The following is a 19,387-nucleotide window of genomic DNA, read 5'->3' on the forward strand; positions in this document are numbered from 1 at the left end:
CGACCAAAGTAGAATCACTAAGTACAATAACTTTTGACAATTAATTTACTGAATATTTTATTAATATTGTAATAAAAAACCCGCCACCGATGAAATGTAGCAACTTTAAAACTAAAGATAATTAAGATAAACGTTCATCAGATTTTCTTTTTTGTATTAGAGTTTGAAAAAGCGCAAGTTCATCGCCATCACCCACCCAAAAGAAGTATGTATTAGAGTTTCATGAATTTAAAATAGTTTCTTCTTGTAAATATGATAGTATTTATAATTAAGTTATATTTAATCGGAGGCCGTTATAATTTTTTGACCAAGACAATGTTATTAATTTTGGATTTTTTCATTATAAATTATGAATTGTTGTTAAAAAATATTGTAATAAAAATTGTAACTTCTACCACTGCTTCTTACATCTTTAAATACGAATAACTAACTTAGTGCATTAATATTATTATGTATTTGTAAATATTCTACAGATTTTATCGTGTGAAATTAAATGGTTATTTGGAATTATTAATATGCGATTTAATTTTAGCTTTATTATTCCTTTGTGTTGGTGTTGAAATTGACCCTCCTTCTCTCTCCCGCATCGCTCTACTACCACAGTGCACAGGAATCTACTCAGATTATTAAATTATGTGCTATGTCTATTATTAGACGTCTTTGGCCTATCATATGATGCCACGATATAGTTCCAAAATACTGGACTGTCCTGTTGATGACATTGACAGTGGGGCGCCACCGTCAATACCGGATCGCTGGTTCAGATTTTTGCCATGTTGGAAACCATAAAGTTGAACGATGGTAGCGCCCCCCTGTCATTGAGTTTGGTGGGACAGTTCAGCGTGGGTCATCTATAATGTTTTTTCGTATTTAGTCCAGTAATGTGGTTATGCGTGACGTTAAAAACTACCAATTTAGTAGAAATAATTGTGATAGCAATGGCACCATTATGTATAAAAAAAGTAAAATGTCATAACACGTTTTGTGAAGGGATGGTGTCGTGATTTTATTTCTGAAAATTATCAATATTTGGGGGATCCAATTGGAATTTTGCTCCATAAATGTCTTAGAAATGGACAAAATAAACAATTAGTGCAACTGGTTTCCACATTTCATCGTTTTACACGTTTTATGTAAGTGAACTTGGAGTTAGATCTTTATCTCGCTAAGAATTTAAAAGAATCGATGTATTGTGTATTCTTTGGCCTTTGGAACTTGTAATTACTCAAGAATACTTCTTCGTGAAATGCTTTTTCGTTTTGAATCTAGTATTTTCTTACACACTGACCCTATAGCACGTAAATTTTAGCGGTAGGAACCGCAGACTCAGCACAAAAAGCATTTGTACCGTATCGAACTTGCTTCCTCGCATCCACTCATGTTAAAAACTAAAGTCCATCGAGCAAAACACTGTAGCATCTTAGCCTTCAATAGGTGCGATTTTGCAAGGCTAAAGGCTTTACTCATCATGTTTTCTATGTGTTTTCTGCATGATAATGTAAACCTATGTAGTTGTTACCTTGCAATGTCATCGCTTTGCGCGCCAAGTTAGTGCGACTTGAATTTGATTCCAAACTCCCCTTTTGGTTTATTAATGCCTTTAGCTGGTTTAGCTAGTTCTGAACTCTGATTTTTGCAATACCTCTCAGGCAGCGTTGCCAGACGTCTCGATTTTTAAATCAAAGGATGATGGGCATATTGGGCGTTAAACCAACAGAAACAAAAAGTATACTAAATTAAAGCTTAATACTAGTACTTCATTTCATAGTATGACAACAATCCTGAAATACGCAGGGATACGGAGATAGAGGTCGTTGAATATGCAAAGTTTCCATAGTATTTTACATCACATTAGGGTAATAAAAATAGTATTAGGTCAATTAGATTGCTTTTATCGTATTGTATTGTATCATATCTTACTATCGATTCTATCGATTTAGTAAGTATGTATACCGAATAAATCATAATCGATTATTCGATTGCAATAATCGATTATATTGCTGAAAATAAGGAATTGAATTAACAATCAAATGATAGTAATGATGGTAATCAATAAAATCGATTATTCCAATTGTTAATCGATAAATCGTTATTTGGCAATATCGATTAAAATCGATCCGTGATCGATTATACGACAACACTACAACTTAACTGGTAGAAATCCCATTGAAAAATGACTGTGTTCATGTCATTTCTCTAAATGGTATGGTCCTACGCTTATAATGTAGAACATAGTTTAAATATACCATTTGTTGGCCCCACTCCTGAACTGTTGGACATAATAATGGATAAATAACATAATGTATTTAAAATGTAAGTAGATAAGTATATTAATTAATAATATTTTTTGTTTGCGCAATAAAGCACCTATTACTATTACACATTATGTCAATTTCCAAGCAAACCCGGGAGTTTTTAGTAGTTATTTATATGAAAATATATTTCTGATATCAAGTCCTAACAAATAATAGTAGTTACATTTCTGTTGGTTTTACGCCCAGATTCCATAGGAAAGTGCCCATCATCCTTTAAATGTCCCGCGCGGGACAGGCTCGGTCCCGCTTTTCGGAGAGAGACACTCACTTCACCAGACTATTGTTTGAAACGCCATCGCGCCATATTATTCTAAAGAATAAAACTTTTTTAATTTCGATTTTTGTTTTTTTTTTTCTTTTTTTATTCTAAAGACGTTTTTTTTTTATTATTATTTAACGATATTTTTTTTTGTCAAAATACATTTTCTATGGCTGCTTTTGCTATCTATTGTCACGTAACCGTAATTTTAAGTCAAATAAAAAGATAAATATTTGAAAACCTTTGATTATATACGTTTTTTTACTATGTCCCGCTTCTGACGGAAGAATCCCGCTATTTTCACTCAAAAAGTACCAAAGTCCCGACTTGGCAAAAAAAAAAAACTGGCAACGCTGCTCTCAGGGAACACCTGTTACTCCAGAAATGTTTTATTGTTTGTCTCACTGCAGGAGCATCACGACCTTCCAATAATGGAGGATTTGGACTACACTCAGCATTAGCCTGTCAGATTGGGGACATTTATTTCCAACTAGCTTTCCGCCCGCGGCTTCGCCCGCGTGGAATTTTGTCTGTCACAGAAAAACAATATCGCGCGCGTATTGCTCACCGTTTAGACCTACCCTGGACTACGACAAACATTTTAAAACCAAAATCAGCTCAATCGGCCCAGCCGTTCTCGAGTTTTAATCAGACTAACGAACATCAATTCATTTTTATTTATATAGATTAGCTTACCTGGCTAACTTTGTCTTTGTTCTGCCAATAAAAAGTTCTTCTTAACTTATCTATGAATAGCCTATGTTCAACAAACAATCAATCAATCAATAAAGCATTTAAACAGGATTAATGTAGGATTCTAATGATGAAATAATATTTCAAATTGGTCCAGTAGTTTCATAGTATTATGATTGAAACCACACTTATTTGGTAATAAGTTTATTGTGTAGGCTTGGTAGCCATCAAGTGAAGAAGTAACAAAAAGGCGGGGAAAAGAATGACATATGTCAATCAACATAACCTCACTTTTTACATACACTACACATAGCCTATTTAATACAAACAAACAATCAAATGTTTCCCCTTTATAATATTATAGATGTAGACATCTTTAAATAATCAAATACTTTATCATTTCAGAATCTTCACAATATGGACACAAAGCCAGAGGAAATTTACATTAAACCAGAAATCAATATCGAAGTTGAAATCGAACCATACAGTGATGTTCCAGTGGAGGAGACGAACAGCAAATACGTTAAAGTAGAATCTCAAGACAGCAGCAGTACAAAAAGTCTTCAAAATACAGAGTCATACTATGGAACACCTGAAACGTCTACAGCAGTCATCGAATCAAAGAGAACGATAGAATTTGAAGGGAAAGTATACGAGAATGGTAAAATTAATAGATTACAATGTCCACAGTGCGATAATACGTTTAAGAATAGAGCCAATCTCAGAGCGCATATTAAATTCATACATTCCACCGACCAAGATGTTGTTGACTGCAACATTTGTTTTAGAACGTTCAAATCATTACTACATCTTCGATCTCACAAGAGTTCTGTCCACGCAGATGAAAAAGAAGTTGCTTGTGATTACTGTGACAAAACATTTTTGAATAAGAAAAAACTGAACAACCACATATTCTACTGCCACCCGGATGATGAAGAAAACGTCAGTTGTGAGGTATGTAAGAAGATTTTCAAAACCAAATACCGTCTGAAAGTCCACATCAAACAAGTTCATCCGGAAGGCCAAACGGTGACCTGTCCAGAATGTTCGAAGGAGTTTAAGAATAATATGCTTTTACAAAGACATGTTAAATGGGCTCATCCCTCAGATGGCTTGATTTACCGCTGCCCCCAATGCAGCAGGGTGTTACCATCGATAGATGGCTACAAACGCCACATGGCAGCCGTGCATGGCACCAAAAATGTCTCTTGTGACGTATGCAATAAGGTTTTCAAGACCAACGGTAGCTTGAATCGCCACATGTCAACAGTACACAGCAACGTAAAAGTCGAAAGAAAGAAATACAAGACCGGGGATTTACAATGCACCGCGTGCGACAAGAAATTCGCTACAAACACAGCTGTACTGTGGCACTATGAGAAGTGTCACTCGGAAAATAAGGTGGATACATCTTGTCAGGTATGCTCGAGAGAGTTCTGCGATCTAAACAATTTAAAACGGCACATGGAAACCGTGCATTCTGAGCAAAGTGCGACGTGCAATATCTGCTTCAAAACGTACAAATCTCCTATGAACTTACAAAGGCACATAAGAATAACGCATGCGCCTCCCGAAGCGGCTAAAAGGTGCGAGATATGCCAGAAAACTTTCAAGTGCTCGATGCATCTAAAAATACATAACAACGTCGTTCATTCCAAAGAAGGAGAATTTGCTTGTTCAATTTGCAACAAGGTTTACTCCTCGAAAAAGTACATGAACAAGCATAAGAAAACTCATAATAGCAAAGAATATCCATGCACTATTTGTACAAAGTTCTTCAAATCTACTAACGATGTGACCAGGCATATAAGGAGGGTGCATATGAAAAACGGTGATCCAGATGAGTCAATGCAGGAAAACTGCAGCAACAAAGAGATGAGCTGTGTCAAATGTGGTCAGATGTTTCCAAATGACACAGAACTTCATGCTCATATTATAAATTGTGGACTTGTAAAAATAGAGCAGAATAGTAACGTAATAAGCGATGAAAACTGTTGTGGTAAATGTGGTGAAGTTTTCAACGATGCTACATTATTAGAGGCCCATATAATCCAGTGTGGGAACATTAAAATTGAAAGAATAGATGACGATGATTCAATAGAAATCAATTTAGATAGCAAAATAGCTAATTGTGTCAAATGCAGAAGGGTTTTCAGCAATGTTACACAGCTACAGACACATAAAATCAGTTGTGACGGTGAAATAGAACGAAGAGAAATAAAAATGGAGATTGAAGAATGTGATGATGAATAGAATAGAAAACTAACATTTTTTACTTACATACTTAAATTTTTATTAATAACTATTAATGTAAATACATAATTATATAGTATACTTTCTGTTAATTAAATTGCGTTTACTATAAGAATAAAGTATAATATTATTCTATGTTATTCTTGTTGTTTTCTTGAACTTAAACCAGTGAAAAATTATAAATACAATGTAAGTTTTAAAAAATAATGATTTATTAAAAAATTACTTATAAATTACTAACTCCCAAAACTAATATTAGGTATTGGTATAGATCGTTTCATCCACTCGGCCGCGCGCAATGTTTGGTCCCGGCCGCGCGGGGTGCGGGGAGTGTGGTCCGAGCAATCCGTAAGGCATTACTGTAGTGTGCGTGTGCACTCATGGAGCATTAGCGTGGACCGATAACACTCAAACAGCAGCGGAAGAATGGTGGCGCGCGTCCGAGTGAATGAAACGATCTATAATCTAATCATTTTAATCAATAACAAATTATCATTTTCATTACATAATATCATATTATGCCAAACATTTGGTCTGTAAATATACAAAATACATAATCTGTAACATTTAGGGCACCGTTTATTGATATAGATATTGTCCCACACTGAACTGTCCCACCAAACTCAATGACAGGGGGGCGCTACCATCGTTCAACTATATGGTTTCCAACATGGCAACAATCGGAACCAGCGATCCGGTATTGACGGTGGCGCCCCGCTGTCAATGTCATGCATAGGACAGTTCAGTATTTCGGAACTATAGCTTACAACCGATCGAGCTAACTGTGGCATTTTGACAGTTGAGATCTCGCTGACGTTCAGAAGTCGTCCCATTGAAAAACAGTTCTAAATCCGTATTCACAAGGGTCATTTCGATAGAACGATTACTCGATAGGATCGCATTCAGCGATTTGTTGTCGTTGCAGTTTTGTTACGTGAATAAGGCTACCGCGCAAATCACTTGAATGCAACTTTCCCGCGGCTGCCAGATGCGCAGTTAACTCGATGGGTTAATTTCAATCCTCACCCCGTAGTGTTAATTTCAATCCTTGCCATATTTATTTAGGTGATCTATTATGACTTACATACAGAGGCGGCGTAAGGCGTAGGCGACGTGGGCCACCGCCTACGGCCTCGCGGTACAAGGGGCCTCGCGCATCAAAAATTTTGAAAAAATGTATACAAGGTGGAGATGACAATATCACAATACGAACATTGACTATTAAATATAAATTCTTGATAGCTAAACAATGTAGTTAAAAATAAAAATATATTTTTTTCCAAACAAATTCAGCCATAATCAGACACAAAATTAAGCAACAACACGGTTTTAAGTGACGAACATTATTCTTTGGCGTAATATTCCTTTAAAAATAATCACTGAATCAAGAAATCAGAAACTGTCAATGTATAGACCTTTGACCCTTGTTTTTTATTATTTCATAAAATCCGTCTTCAGGTCGCCAGTCGCCACAGAACAAGGCCTCGCGAAATCTGTCTTGCCCACATCAAATTTATGTCTTGCCCCGCCTCTGCTTACATAAACGCATTATCCACAAAAAAAAATACAAACGAAACTGGAATTATAGCGAATATTTTCCGTGCGACATCAGCTGTACTGTAGCTCGCTCAGAAGCCACGTAAAGTAGGTAGTGTAAATAGTAATTTTTCTTCGAGGAAATCAACACCCTGTAGATATCACTTTAAAAGTTCTTCAATGAATCTAACGCCCGTATTCACAAACGATGCTTGCTTAAGTGAAGCAGCAAATCGAACAGCGTTGAATAGAGCTCTGTGATTGGTTCGCGTCACCCTGTGCGTCCACGCGTACTGTGAGACCTCATAGTAATGTGATCAGGCGTCAATCTTCCGTAACTACCTCTTCAATAACATATTCGTATTCAACTTCGTTGTCAATAACATAATTGCTCAGATCTATATTTGTATTATCTTCAGTCTTCACAACGATGTCCTTGTTTTTTCGAGCTCGCCGTTTCCTTGGTACCGTTGGTTGAGACATATGTACAGTTTTGATATGAGTTTTAACTTCGGTAGATGTTACGTATGCTTTCTTGCAAATGTTGCAGACGTGTCGACGAATACCCGCGTGCCTCTGAAATCGATAATTTTATAATAACAACTAAAGTCCGGTCGCCGAGAAGATATAATTGAAGGGGTGAGTTGACAAAGGTGTTATCTGACAAAACTGAAGAATCGACTTTTTTGCATGAACATTGGTTTTAAGTGATGATAAAATCGACTAATGAGCTCAAAACACGCAATTTTGTTACGTGTCAAACCTTAACAAAGGTGTTATCTGACAAGAGTGACAAGCATTCATACATTTCAGGATTCAAATGTGGTATGAGCATTGAGCAGACTAACATTTTCAAACACTCATAACTCATTTTGTTAGTTAAGACCTTTGTCCACTCACCCCTTCAATTTCGTACAATGACCCCAAGCTACCCTTCCTTATCGCTTGCGCGTAATTATATTGCTGTCGCGCTCGCACACTCAATGCGGCTACCCGTCGCACGGTCCGAGTCTTATTTTTTTAAACTAAACAGCAAATATTCGTAAAGCAACCATTTCTCATACTAAGTTCACTTTACGACACGTTCACAAGGGCGCTGTTGCAGTTTTCGTACTAAATATTTTGATGGCAATTCGAATACGCAAACGATTTGAACTCTAAAGTTTTTCGTGCTAACCATATACAGGGTGTTAGGTAAATGGGTATATGAGCCGACACTAGCCCATGTTAACATGGTCATATAAATGGTATGGTGAAGTCAGAAATTTGACATCATCATTTGAATTTTTCTAATTTTCATACAAACTAAATTTTATAAAATACGATTTGTATGAAAATTAAAATGAAGATATCAATTTTCTGACTTCACCATACCATTTATATGCCCATGTTAACATGGGCTAGTGTCGGCTCATATACCCATTTACCTAACACCCTGTATACAGTTGGAAAAGCAGTCACCCGGCAAGCGGAAGGTCGTAGGTTCGAGTCCCGCCTTAGGCAGTTCGATTTTTTCAAGTTGTTTATTTAAAAAAATATACATACCATAATATGTCTGGTCCGGCCGGATGCACTATGGAATCTTTTCTCGCAGAGTGAACACCCGTACAGTTTTATTCCCTTGTGTATCATCATATGTCGCTGGAATAAAAATTACGCATAATTTAATGGGTTATAATATAATATTGTTGGGGTTATATTTCACGGGGACACCATGGCAGCGCAACCAGTCGCCGCTACCAACAAAATGTATGCAGCTTTGCGCAACCAAACGGACACCAGGTGAGTAACTCTCTATAGAGCTGTATACATTTTGTTGGTAGCGGCGACTGGTTGCGCTGCCATGGTATCCCGGTGAAATATAGCCCTTAGGCTCGGTTCTAATATCCACTGCAGTATCAGTACTCAACGTTCGAATAATATTTAGTAAAGAAAGAAAGAAACATTTATTGCCACGGACATCACATAAGACAAAAGAGGAAAAAAAAACTAATAAGACAGAGGTGACATAAAACATACAATGGAAGAGAAAGTAAACTGAGCAGTGCCACCCTGTCGCACAGCGATGCCCATCGCAATGGGACCCCACTCAGCATATGCCGTGGCCCCCGGCGAGGGAGGCCACGACGTTGGTTTTCAGTGGGCCCCATGCCGAGTAGTACCAGAGTAAATACAAATGAGTAAGTAGGTCGTCTTCATAGAAACGCACCGAGCGCGGTTTGTATGTGAGCGCGCCAATACGTATGCGGCGCGCTCATAATACATAATTTACAGGTAATTTAAAATTAATTAAGTTTTTAAGACCAGAATGAAGTGTCTTTTTAAAAAGGTTGTGACGAAAAACTTCTCAGAAAACTTATTTATTTTTGCAAATAGGCTTGTAAAAAGCACTTTTACACGTCCCAGTATTAACCCTACCACTGCTTCGGGACAATAAATGGGCCAGTGCTGAGAAGAAGCGCAAGAAACTCAGACACTATTGTCAGCCTTAGAAGCGGGAGGTGCGATTCTTTTCACGTTGAGTAAATTTATTATTATAAATTATTTTATTTTATTTATTTATTTTTGGGAAACATACAGTTACAATATAATTTAACTTAGGTGCAGTAAGAAAACACATAAACCAATTAAGTCTCCACAGTTAAATATACACATAAAGTTGGGCAAACCATTATGAATAAAATTTTGTTGTGAAAAATATAAACTTATTTATTACTTATTTTATTTTATGAATACCTGGAAATATTCCTTTTTGCGGTAGCTTTTATTACATAGCTCACACTTGTACAATTTTCTAGCTCTGTGGGTGTAAGTGTGGCTTTTGAACGATACCTTCGTCTGTAAGAGAAAATGCAATGAGAATGTAATAAATATCCTTTGGACAATTTCACATAACTCTATCTAGCCCCAAAGTAAGCAACTACTATTAGTTGCTTACTTTGGAGCTAGATGGCACACAAGCATAATTATGTTAACGGTGCTAGCACAGAATAATAATAAGTACTACGTACAGAAGTTTTACTTCGCGAAGGTATTTAAAAAAATGTATGCTCAATGTCATTAACAATATGGTGTAATTTGGCCTGTCTCAAGAGTCAAGCACCATTTTGTTGACAAACGTCAGTGATCGGCACTGCGCCGAAGCTATAGGGCTGACTTCGGTAAAATGATGTGACGTGAGGTGCCAAACTGCGGAAAATGGCGGAGGAAATACATGATTAAAATTTAGCATGAATTATCATGAATGATATTACCTACTTATTTACCTCTCAGTGTCTTAAGGCAACTTAAAAAAGTACATTCTGTGTTTTTATTTTTATTTAGGCAGTTAAATACTGCACAATATTTAATTTTAGTACACCATTTTCTTTATTTTCTTCCATCATACACAAGAATACGCTTGCGTGAGTCAATGTTCGCTCGTATGTGAGGCCTTGTCGAATAGTATCCTGTAGGTGGGCCATCGTGCGTGTTTTGTTTTCGATGTAAACTCGCGGAGATGAACAGGCCTGGTACTAGCTTGACGGATGTATTATAGATAGATCGTTTCATCCACTCGGCCGCGCCCCACAATGTTTGGTCCCGGTCGCGCGGGGTGCGGGGAGTGTGGTCCGAGCAATCCGTAAGGCATTACTGTAGTGTGCGTGTGCACTCATGGAGCATTAGCGTGGACCGATAACACGAGAACATTCGCGGAAGAGTGGATAAAACGATGCGATTGTATAGTCTGGTCGCCGAGCACATAGAATTTCGTCCAATGACACCAAGCTACCCATCCTTATCGCTCGCGCGTAATTATATTGCTGTCGCGACTGTGCGACGGGCGCCCGCAGTGAGTGTGCGAGCGCGACAGCAACATAATTACGCGCGAGCGATAAGGATGGGTAGCTTGGAGTCATTGGACAAAATTCTACGTGCTCGGAGACCGGGCTTTAGTAAAAATACCGGTCTAGTCATGCATAAAAACATTGGATTGGAAAACATGATGATGATGATAAAATATACAGGGTGTTAGGTAAATGGGTATATGAGCCGGCACTAGCCCACGTTAACATAGTCATATAAATGGTATGGTGAAGTCAGAAAATTGATATCTTCATTTAAATTATTTTAATTTTCATACAAATCGGATTTTATAAAATTTATTTTGTATGAAAATTAAAAAAAATAAAATGACAATATCAAATTTCTGACTTCACCATACCATTTATATGGCCATGTTAACATGGGCTAGTATCGGCTCATATACCCATTTACCTAACACCCTGTATAAATAAAAGCCTGCTTACCGGACACCCTTTGCCGCAGACCTCGCAAATGTACTTGCATTCCTCATCAGGGCGGGACGCGACCGGCGTCTCTACGTTGGAAGTAATGATACTGCCGCTAACTGACCACACGCGGGCTGTTGTTTTTCTGCCTGGAACCATTTTCATACTTTTAGGTGTTAGGTTATTGCTGAATAATCTAAATATACACGGTGGAATTTTGTAATGCCACCTGGAGGGAAAGTACTCTTAATAATGTAGATAGAATTTTTTTCTCAAAGAAAACATTCCTTTATTTTTGAAAAGAAATAAAACTGCATTCAAAGATTTCCAAAAATTTGCTTGCCACACCTGGAATCGAACCAACTAAAATCTGTTAAAAATTACACCCTGTATTTTTATTTCATTTATCGTTAGGGACTTAGGGTTAGGTAAGGATGAAATCTCTCTAACAAACTTGATAAATGAAAGGAAATCCATAAAATCTTAAATTATTTTAATTATGTACAGAAAATTATATGGTATGGTAGTGAATTTTCGAAAAATTTTCGAAAATCTATGAATGCAGTTCTTTATCTTTCTTTACAAAAATAAAGGAATGTTTTCTTTCAGTAAAATTTTCTATCTACAGTATTAAGAGTACTTTCCCTCCAGGTGGCATTACAAAATTCCACCCTGTATAAAAGGAGAAACTGACTGACTGACTGACAGATCAACGCACAGCCTAAACTGCTAAACGTAGGCACTTGAAATTTGGCAGGGACGTAGCTTAGGTAGGTACCGTAGAGGTGCACTTAGAAAGGAATTCCCGAAATTCTCACGGGAACGGGAGTTAGCGGGAAAAAATATTTGTATGAAAAAATCTAAACCGCGTAAGATAGATGAAGGGGATAAAACGGGATCCACGCGTACGAAGTCGCGGGCGGCCGCTAGTAAAAAAATAAACGCCTCTCCTCGCGGTTGACAGCGCGGCAAAAGATACAAAGATGTTGATCCCTTTCCGGGTGGATAAGTGTGCTATGTCCTTTAAAAACGTTTCTTGCGTTGCTTCTTCTCAGCACCGGCCCATTTATTGTCCCAAAGCAGTGGTAAGGTTAATACTGGGACGTGTAGAAGTGCTTTTTAAAAGCCTATTTGCAAAAATAAATAAGTTTTATGAGTTTTAAACACTTACGACATCGATATTCTCTTTCTGGCTTGGAGTGGTGATATTTCTCACAATGCCGACGGTAGTTGTCCGAGTCAAATGTCAAGTTGCACTGGAAAAACAATGTATTGTAAATATCACTTGGTAATAAAGCGAAATACCATGCACTGATTAATCACAAAATCTCAGAAACTAAGTAAATTCAACATCAAAATCATTTATTGGTCTTTCAAATAACACCAATATTGTTGGGGCAGCTTTAAAGTTTTAAATAGGGTTTCTGCTCGAGCTTTCTCGAACTCGAGAAAACTCGAGAAATTTGGCTTCATTCGAGACGAGAAAAAAATTACCGGAGCTCGAGAATTCTCGAGTTTCGATTTTGAAGCTTTAATATTCTTGAAAGCCTATTATCTTATACAAAAGTAAGGTTTAAATTATTTAATAGGTCAATGTTGCTTTAAGACTGGCCTAGTCTTTCCTTTTTTTACTGATTTGATTTGCAAGTAATGATCTCAATCGAAACTAAGTAATAATAATGTTCACCAACGAGTATGATAATATATTTATTATGTATGTTTAACTCTGACTGATTTAAAGACTGAAAAACTTGTTAACTAGACAGTTACCTTACCTAACAGACTAGACGTTAGGTTAGGTACTCGTGCCTCCTCGTAAAATTTATTCAAGTCCATATCTGTAAGCAATTTATTAAAAAGGTTTTTTTGTTCATAAAAAAAAAACTATTTATCGTAATTTTGCTATTTGGACTTGTGTTCTTTAGAAAACAAGTGATTCAATTGTTGCTCTAGGTTTTTATTGTTATTTATCCTTAAAGTACACGAGACTTTATGACTTTTGTTATGATTATTAGTAAATATTAATTATGAAAGAAGATTTTATTTTTTGTTTCTTTCCTTACCAAAATAAGTGGTACTAAATTCTAATATTGATTGTTGTGCATAAAAGTAGGTATATTAGATTTAAAAAAACCTGTGAATTTATTAAATTTCAACCGATTTCAGCAGTTTTCATTAAAAGACTCGAGACCCGAGAAAACTCGAGACTTTGGCCTCGAGAATTCTCGAAACTCGAGAAAAAAAATAAGTCGAGAAATCAGAAACCCTAGTTTTAAAGCAATGTATAAAGTTCGCCGCGGAAGGTGCGATTTATTTGATGTCGAGTGTATAAAGATCCAAACCCAAAGGTGATATTATGTACTATGTATTAAAAAAGTAACTAGTACACCCGAATGCTAACACCCATAACACAAGCATATTAGTTGCTTACTTTGGGGCTCGATGGCACTGTGTGAAATTGTCCAAAAGATATTTATTATTATGTATTAGTAAGTTACTGATTCTGAGTCATTCCTAAAAATTTAAATACTGATTGCAAATTCACCGTTTATAATAAACTAGCTTTCCGCCCGCGGCTTCGCCCGCGTGGAATTTTGTCTGTCACAGAAAAACTTTATCGCGCGCGTCCCTGTTTCAAAAACCGGGATAAAAACTATCCTATGTTCTTTCCCGGGACTCAAACTATCTCTATGCCAAATTTCATCAAAATCGGTTGCGAGGTTTAAGCGGGAAAGCGTAACAGACAGACAGACAGACAGAGTTACTTTCGCATTTATAATATTAGTTGGGATGGGATAAATAGATTTTAGGAAATATTTTACTTACCTCCTTACAAGTGTGGTAAGACTTTAGATGTGTTTCTTTATGGTACTGTAGCGACTCGGTATCAGGCAAGCTTATTCCGCACTCATGGCATGGGTACCCACTACCGCAAGTTTCTTCATGCTTAGCTAAAGATCCTTCCCCGTAAAACTCTAGCAGACACTGACTGCATCGCACCATTTTTATAACCTCCCATCTTGAGTGGTCTTTAATAATATGCTGTTTCAAAAACTCTTCACTCTCTAAACGTGTTCCACACATCACACACGCGAAATCTCCACAAGTGACTGTCAAATGTGTGTTCAACGCTTCAGCGCTTGAAAATTTTAAGCCACACTGCGTACAGTTGTTGTCAAATTTCAGCAAGAAACTGTGAAATCTTTTGATATGGTTCCTCAAAATGAATTCCTTTAGGAAAGGCTGTCCGCAGCATTTACACCAGGGTATTTGATTTACATGCTCGCTTTTGATATGTGCATGCAATAGCTCTTTTGTATCGAACACATTATCACAATATTTACACTTGATCTTCACTCCAGAATGCCACTGTGAGTGCTGAATCATAATGCTTAAATCGTTGGATTTGAAACTACATTTTGTGCAGGAAACTCGGAATTTGTGAGTCCTCTTATGACGGGAAAGAAACGCAATTTTGGGGAAACGATAGTTGCATATATCGCAGACATGCGGCCCGATTGATTCGTCGTGACATTTATTAATGTGTGCCTCATGAAGTTTTGCGTTGATAAATATCTTCCCGCATCCTAAACAGCATGTTAGCGCCGATTTAGACCCCTGGAAAATTTTGTCCTGTATTTCTTTAATTTGTTGTTCCTTCGTCAACGTTGTAATTTGTATGTTGAACTCTCGTTTGACAAGTTCGCAGTATTTGGGATCTTCGAAAAAGGCTTTTGAGAGTTTGCAACGTTTTAATTGATTTTTCCCTACAGCATAATATTTGGGCTGCTTTGATTGAACGACAGCGTTATTTTTGCGCTGTTTCGGTTGAACGACTGCGTTATTTTTGGGCTGTTTCGGTTGAACGACTGCATTATTTTTGGGCTGTACTTTTTGAACTACCTTATTATTAGCAGGCCATAGTGTAACTAACTTGGTAAGATTTGGCCGTATTTGTTGAATTACCTTGCTATTAACAGGCCAAAGTTTAACTACCTTGTTACTATCGGGCCTTATCAGTTGAATTGGTGCATTATTGGGTTGTATTGGTGAAACTACTGAATTATTGGTCTGTAATAGTTTGACTACTGCATTATTGTGCAGTATTGGTTGAGCTACTGCATTATTGGCCTGTATTGGTTGAACTACTGCATTATTGGGTTGTATTGGTTGAACTACTGAATTATTGGGCTGTAATAGTTTAACTACTGCATTATTGTGCAGTATTGGTTGAGCTACTGCATTATTGGCCTGTATTGGTTGAACTACTGAATTATTGGCCTGTATTGGTTGAACTGCATTATTACGTCGTATAGGTTTAGATACTGCATTATTACGTCGTAATGGTACAACTACTACATTTTTTTGTTGTATTGGTTGAACTACTGCATTATTTTGACGAATTGGTTGAGCTACTGCATTATTTTGACGAATTGGTTGAGCTACTGCATTATTTTGTCGTATCAGTTGAGCATCATTATTTTTGGGCTGATCTTTAAAGACCAGGAATTGTGATACATCTGGCTGCGAAGGGAGATCTATTTCTCCATCATCACAGTCTGTTTCATTGATCATGTTACTTTGTGGAATCGAATCTTGATCTACGTCTCTACCATCGTCGGAATCATCAGGTATGAACTCGTGTTTGTTATTCTCGTTTATACACACATCTTCCAGCGATGGGACCACCTTTGTGAGTCTGGGCAGCAAGTTGTAAGAGTCACGGTCAATGGATTCTATTAATGATGTTGTGATCTGAAAACAAGAGATTTGAAGTTAATCATCTACACTTTCAAAGTATAGTTCTAGAGCATTGGTTCCCAAAATGAAATGAAATGAAATGATTTATTTGCAGAATGTGGTACATTGGTTCTATATTGGCTCACATAAAATTCTAAATCCTATTCTTTGTCTTACTACCGATTTGTGTTCATAATAATCTCTCTTCATAATTTTATTTTTCATACTTTTTTTATTCATACATTTTTATTACTACCATCGGAGCTCATAACAGTTAGTAATCATAATTTTTTTATCAATACTGTTACTACTAAGAACCATTTAAAATACATAATTTTTATTTTCAGATCTGTTTTTTTCATAACATTCATTGATCATATTGTTTTAATTAATAATGTTGTTACTAAGAACATACTTCAACTCATAATGTTGTTGTTCAGAATAATTTACTTTATAACAGACATACTCGTATCTTTAAAAAAATCATATATAATTTAATAGAGTAGATAAGCATGCAGAGCATGCAGCATGCATTGGTATCTCCTCGTCTCCGGCGCTGCGGGATGTGCAGCCCTTCCGCCCTTGCGTAACGAGGCTCAGGCGCCCACGCTTGCTTCCGCAGCTTCGGCTTTTTGGATCGCCATCGCTCGGCGACCAGCCTCAGCCGCTCCAGCTCACCCGGGCGCCTGAGCCTCGTTACAGCGGGCGAGGGCTGCCCTCCCTCCGCGCCTCCGGCTTTTAAATTACACTCTAGGGGTAGGGCAGACAAGACTACGTGGAGTCGGTTTTGCAGCGATTCGTTTCTGTCACGTTAGTTTTGTGGCACAAAATATTGCCTGTTTTGGACCATTTCAAATTAATTTAATGTTAAAATACGATTTAATACGAATATAGACATCATGATTTTCAATAATATGGATAAATACACTTATGAGTAATAAATTTATGAAAACAAATATTAGGATACATCACATTTATGAATATTATAGTTATTTATTCGAATGATTATGAGTTTCGATCATTAGTATAGAAAAATATATGAAAACAAATATTAGTAAAAACTAAGTGTATGATTAGTGATATTATGAATATCAATGATTATGTTTTTAAATATGTAGGTTTTAAATTTTTTATGAAGAATGATCATTATGGTATCAAATTGTATGAGAAATATTTTCGGACCTCCAATGATAGGAATTGAAAAGTTATGTAATAAAATGCGCTACCGGTACATTAGATGTTACATAATGAAATGGAGCAGAACACATTCGCCAGATATGAACTTATTTAAGACGCGCCCCCTTTCGACCATACAAAAAATTCTGCGCCCCCCCTCCAAGTTAAGTCAAGATTATTTATTGGTCGTATCGAGCAGTCTGGAATGCATTCTCTAAGCAGTCGCAGGTTTTTTATACTTAAGTACTGAACACTGTTCAGTGAACAGGTCTGTACTGGGTAGCTACAATAAAACCGTGGACTGTATGTACTAGTTCTATCTCTGTTCTACTACATTGTTCTATCTTGCTCTACATTTTGTTCTACTTTGATAGACTTTGATCGACACATAATTTTGGGCTCCTCTTGACCCAAGGAAATGGAAAAAATCTAATTGAACCGCGTGTTAATCGACCCTCAGTGCCATCTAGTATCACTTTGATACAACTAAAACCCAACATAAACAACAGTACTATCTTTTGATACTAGATGTCACTTTATACACATATGTGACTTCAACAAGTACACAGATGACCCGCGCCCCCCTTTAAAGGTCTCTGCGCCTCCCCTGGGGTGCGCGCCCCACACTTAGGGAACCAATCTAGTGCATAACTCAGTCAATACTTGAGGTATGGGAGTGGCACGGGAGAGGTGTCATTGACATATATTATGATTTGACAGAGCATATAAATCTGAAGTTTCGCTGACGTTTAACTTCACAAAAAGACCCGAAAGCCGCTCCCATACCTCAGGCACTCACTAAGTAAAATAAAATTAGTTTCTTAATCAATGTTGCCTAAAATTAATGTAATACTGTCTGAATAAAGGTTATTACTATTATATTTTACTATTCATCATTTCAGCATAGTACGCAGAACTGACGGCCGATGGGGCAGCAAGGTTCTGGAATGGAGGCCGCGTACCGGAAAACGCAGCGTGGGACGTCCACCTACAAGGTGGACCGACGACATCGTAAAGGTAGCAGGAAAGCGCTGGATGCAGGCCGCTACCAATCGATCAACGTGGAAAGCATTAGGGGAGGCCTAAGTTCAGCTGAAATGATGATGATGATGATGATGAAAGGTTATTACTATTATTTTATGCTGAATATTCACCGTTAACCCTTGAAGCTCCATGGCGTCCAACATGTCCTGCACCTTCCGGCAGCGATCCCGGAACGATACGAACTTCAGCAACTGAGCGTAGCACATCCCACAGATGTGCTGCGGTAGGTCATCACCTTCAAATATCTGGAAAGGTTTAGTTATAATTTTTATTTTACATAATAAAATTACACTTCATAATTATCAGGATATAAGTATCAAGGTGGACCGACGACCTCATAAAGGTAGCAGGAAGGCGCTGGAGGCCTATGATTAATTCCTAAAACTTACAAGAAGAAAATAAGAAATATGCTGTAAAAAAATTACTAATAGCTGCCAATAATGTATTGTTTTAAAATAATTAAATATTAGATTCTTTTTTGTTGTCATTCGGGAAAGCCTATGTTCAGCAGTGGATGTCCTATGGCTGAAATAATGATGATGTTTCTAAAAACTAGTAAGGAAAATTTTAAAAGCAAAAAATCTTACCGGTGTACCAACAACTTCCCCAAACTCATCATACAAATTATTTTTGAATAGATTGAAAAGCCGAGGCTCTGTCGCAAGGCAGCCTCGGCAAGCTAGCAGTGGCATTCTTCTATATTTTTATCAATAATCCAGACTAAAACTGTGTTTTCTAAGGTCAACAGAATCTCTTCTTTTCTTCAACAGAGCGACCTACTGAAGCAGAAAGGAAGCTGTTAAGGTTCCATCTGAAACTGTTTTGAACTTTTTAGTAGATTAATTTCACTGAAAACGATCGCATTTCGACAGAAACAAACAGAAATATAACCTACAATTTACAAAATGTCGTCACATAGAAACGTCAATTTCCCTGTTCCTGTTAATATTTTTTTAATTTTTTTTTTATTTCAGGCTTACAAAACCAAGGAACTTATTATAAGTTCCTTGTACAAAACGCAGATGCGGTTTGTTCATTTAATTTGTTGGATTATAATAGTATTTGAACCAAGTTATAATAAAGCGTAAACATTCTGGAAG

At 37.0% G+C, this 19,387-nt stretch overlaps 2 protein-coding genes across 3 annotated transcripts; one reads left to right on the forward strand and one right to left on the reverse strand.

Moving 5' to 3' along the window:
* The first annotated feature begins 978 nt into the window (after positions 1–978).
* LOC135085287 (zinc finger protein 708-like) lies at positions 979–7,054 on the forward strand. The gene is made up of 2 exons (XM_063980063.1): positions 979–1,133; positions 3,673–7,054. The coding sequence occupies exon 2, from the start codon at positions 3,685–3,687 to the stop codon at positions 5,518–5,520; it is 1,836 nt and encodes a 611-aa protein (XP_063836133.1). The 5' UTR covers positions 979–1,133; positions 3,673–3,684; the 3' UTR covers positions 5,521–7,054.
* On the reverse strand, positions 7,050–19,272 carry LOC135085277 (zinc finger protein 184-like). Of its 2 annotated transcripts, XM_063980039.1 has the most exons (9): positions 19,183–19,272; positions 18,875–19,104; positions 18,398–18,532; positions 14,154–16,082; positions 12,499–12,583; positions 11,346–11,476; positions 9,793–9,894; positions 8,602–8,697; positions 7,050–7,632 (listed from the first exon to the last, which is right to left on the reverse strand). In XM_063980039.1, the coding sequence occupies exons 2-9, from the start codon at positions 18,977–18,979 to the stop codon at positions 7,381–7,383; spliced, it is 2,835 nt and encodes a 944-aa protein (XP_063836109.1). In that variant the 5' UTR covers positions 18,980–19,104; positions 19,183–19,272; the 3' UTR covers positions 7,050–7,380. The 2 variants fall into 2 exon arrangements, with proteins under 2 accessions (XP_063836109.1, XP_063836108.1); XM_063980038.1 differs by lacking the exon at positions 19,183–19,272 and having other exon boundaries at positions 18,875–19,174.
* Positions 19,273–19,387: the final 115 nt, after the last annotated feature.

The sequence above is a fragment of the Ostrinia nubilalis genome, chromosome 28 (assembly GCF_963855985.1).
Source record: "Ostrinia nubilalis chromosome 28, ilOstNubi1.1, whole genome shotgun sequence".
NCBI classification, from domain to species: domain Eukaryota; kingdom Metazoa; phylum Arthropoda; class Insecta; order Lepidoptera; family Crambidae; genus Ostrinia; species Ostrinia nubilalis.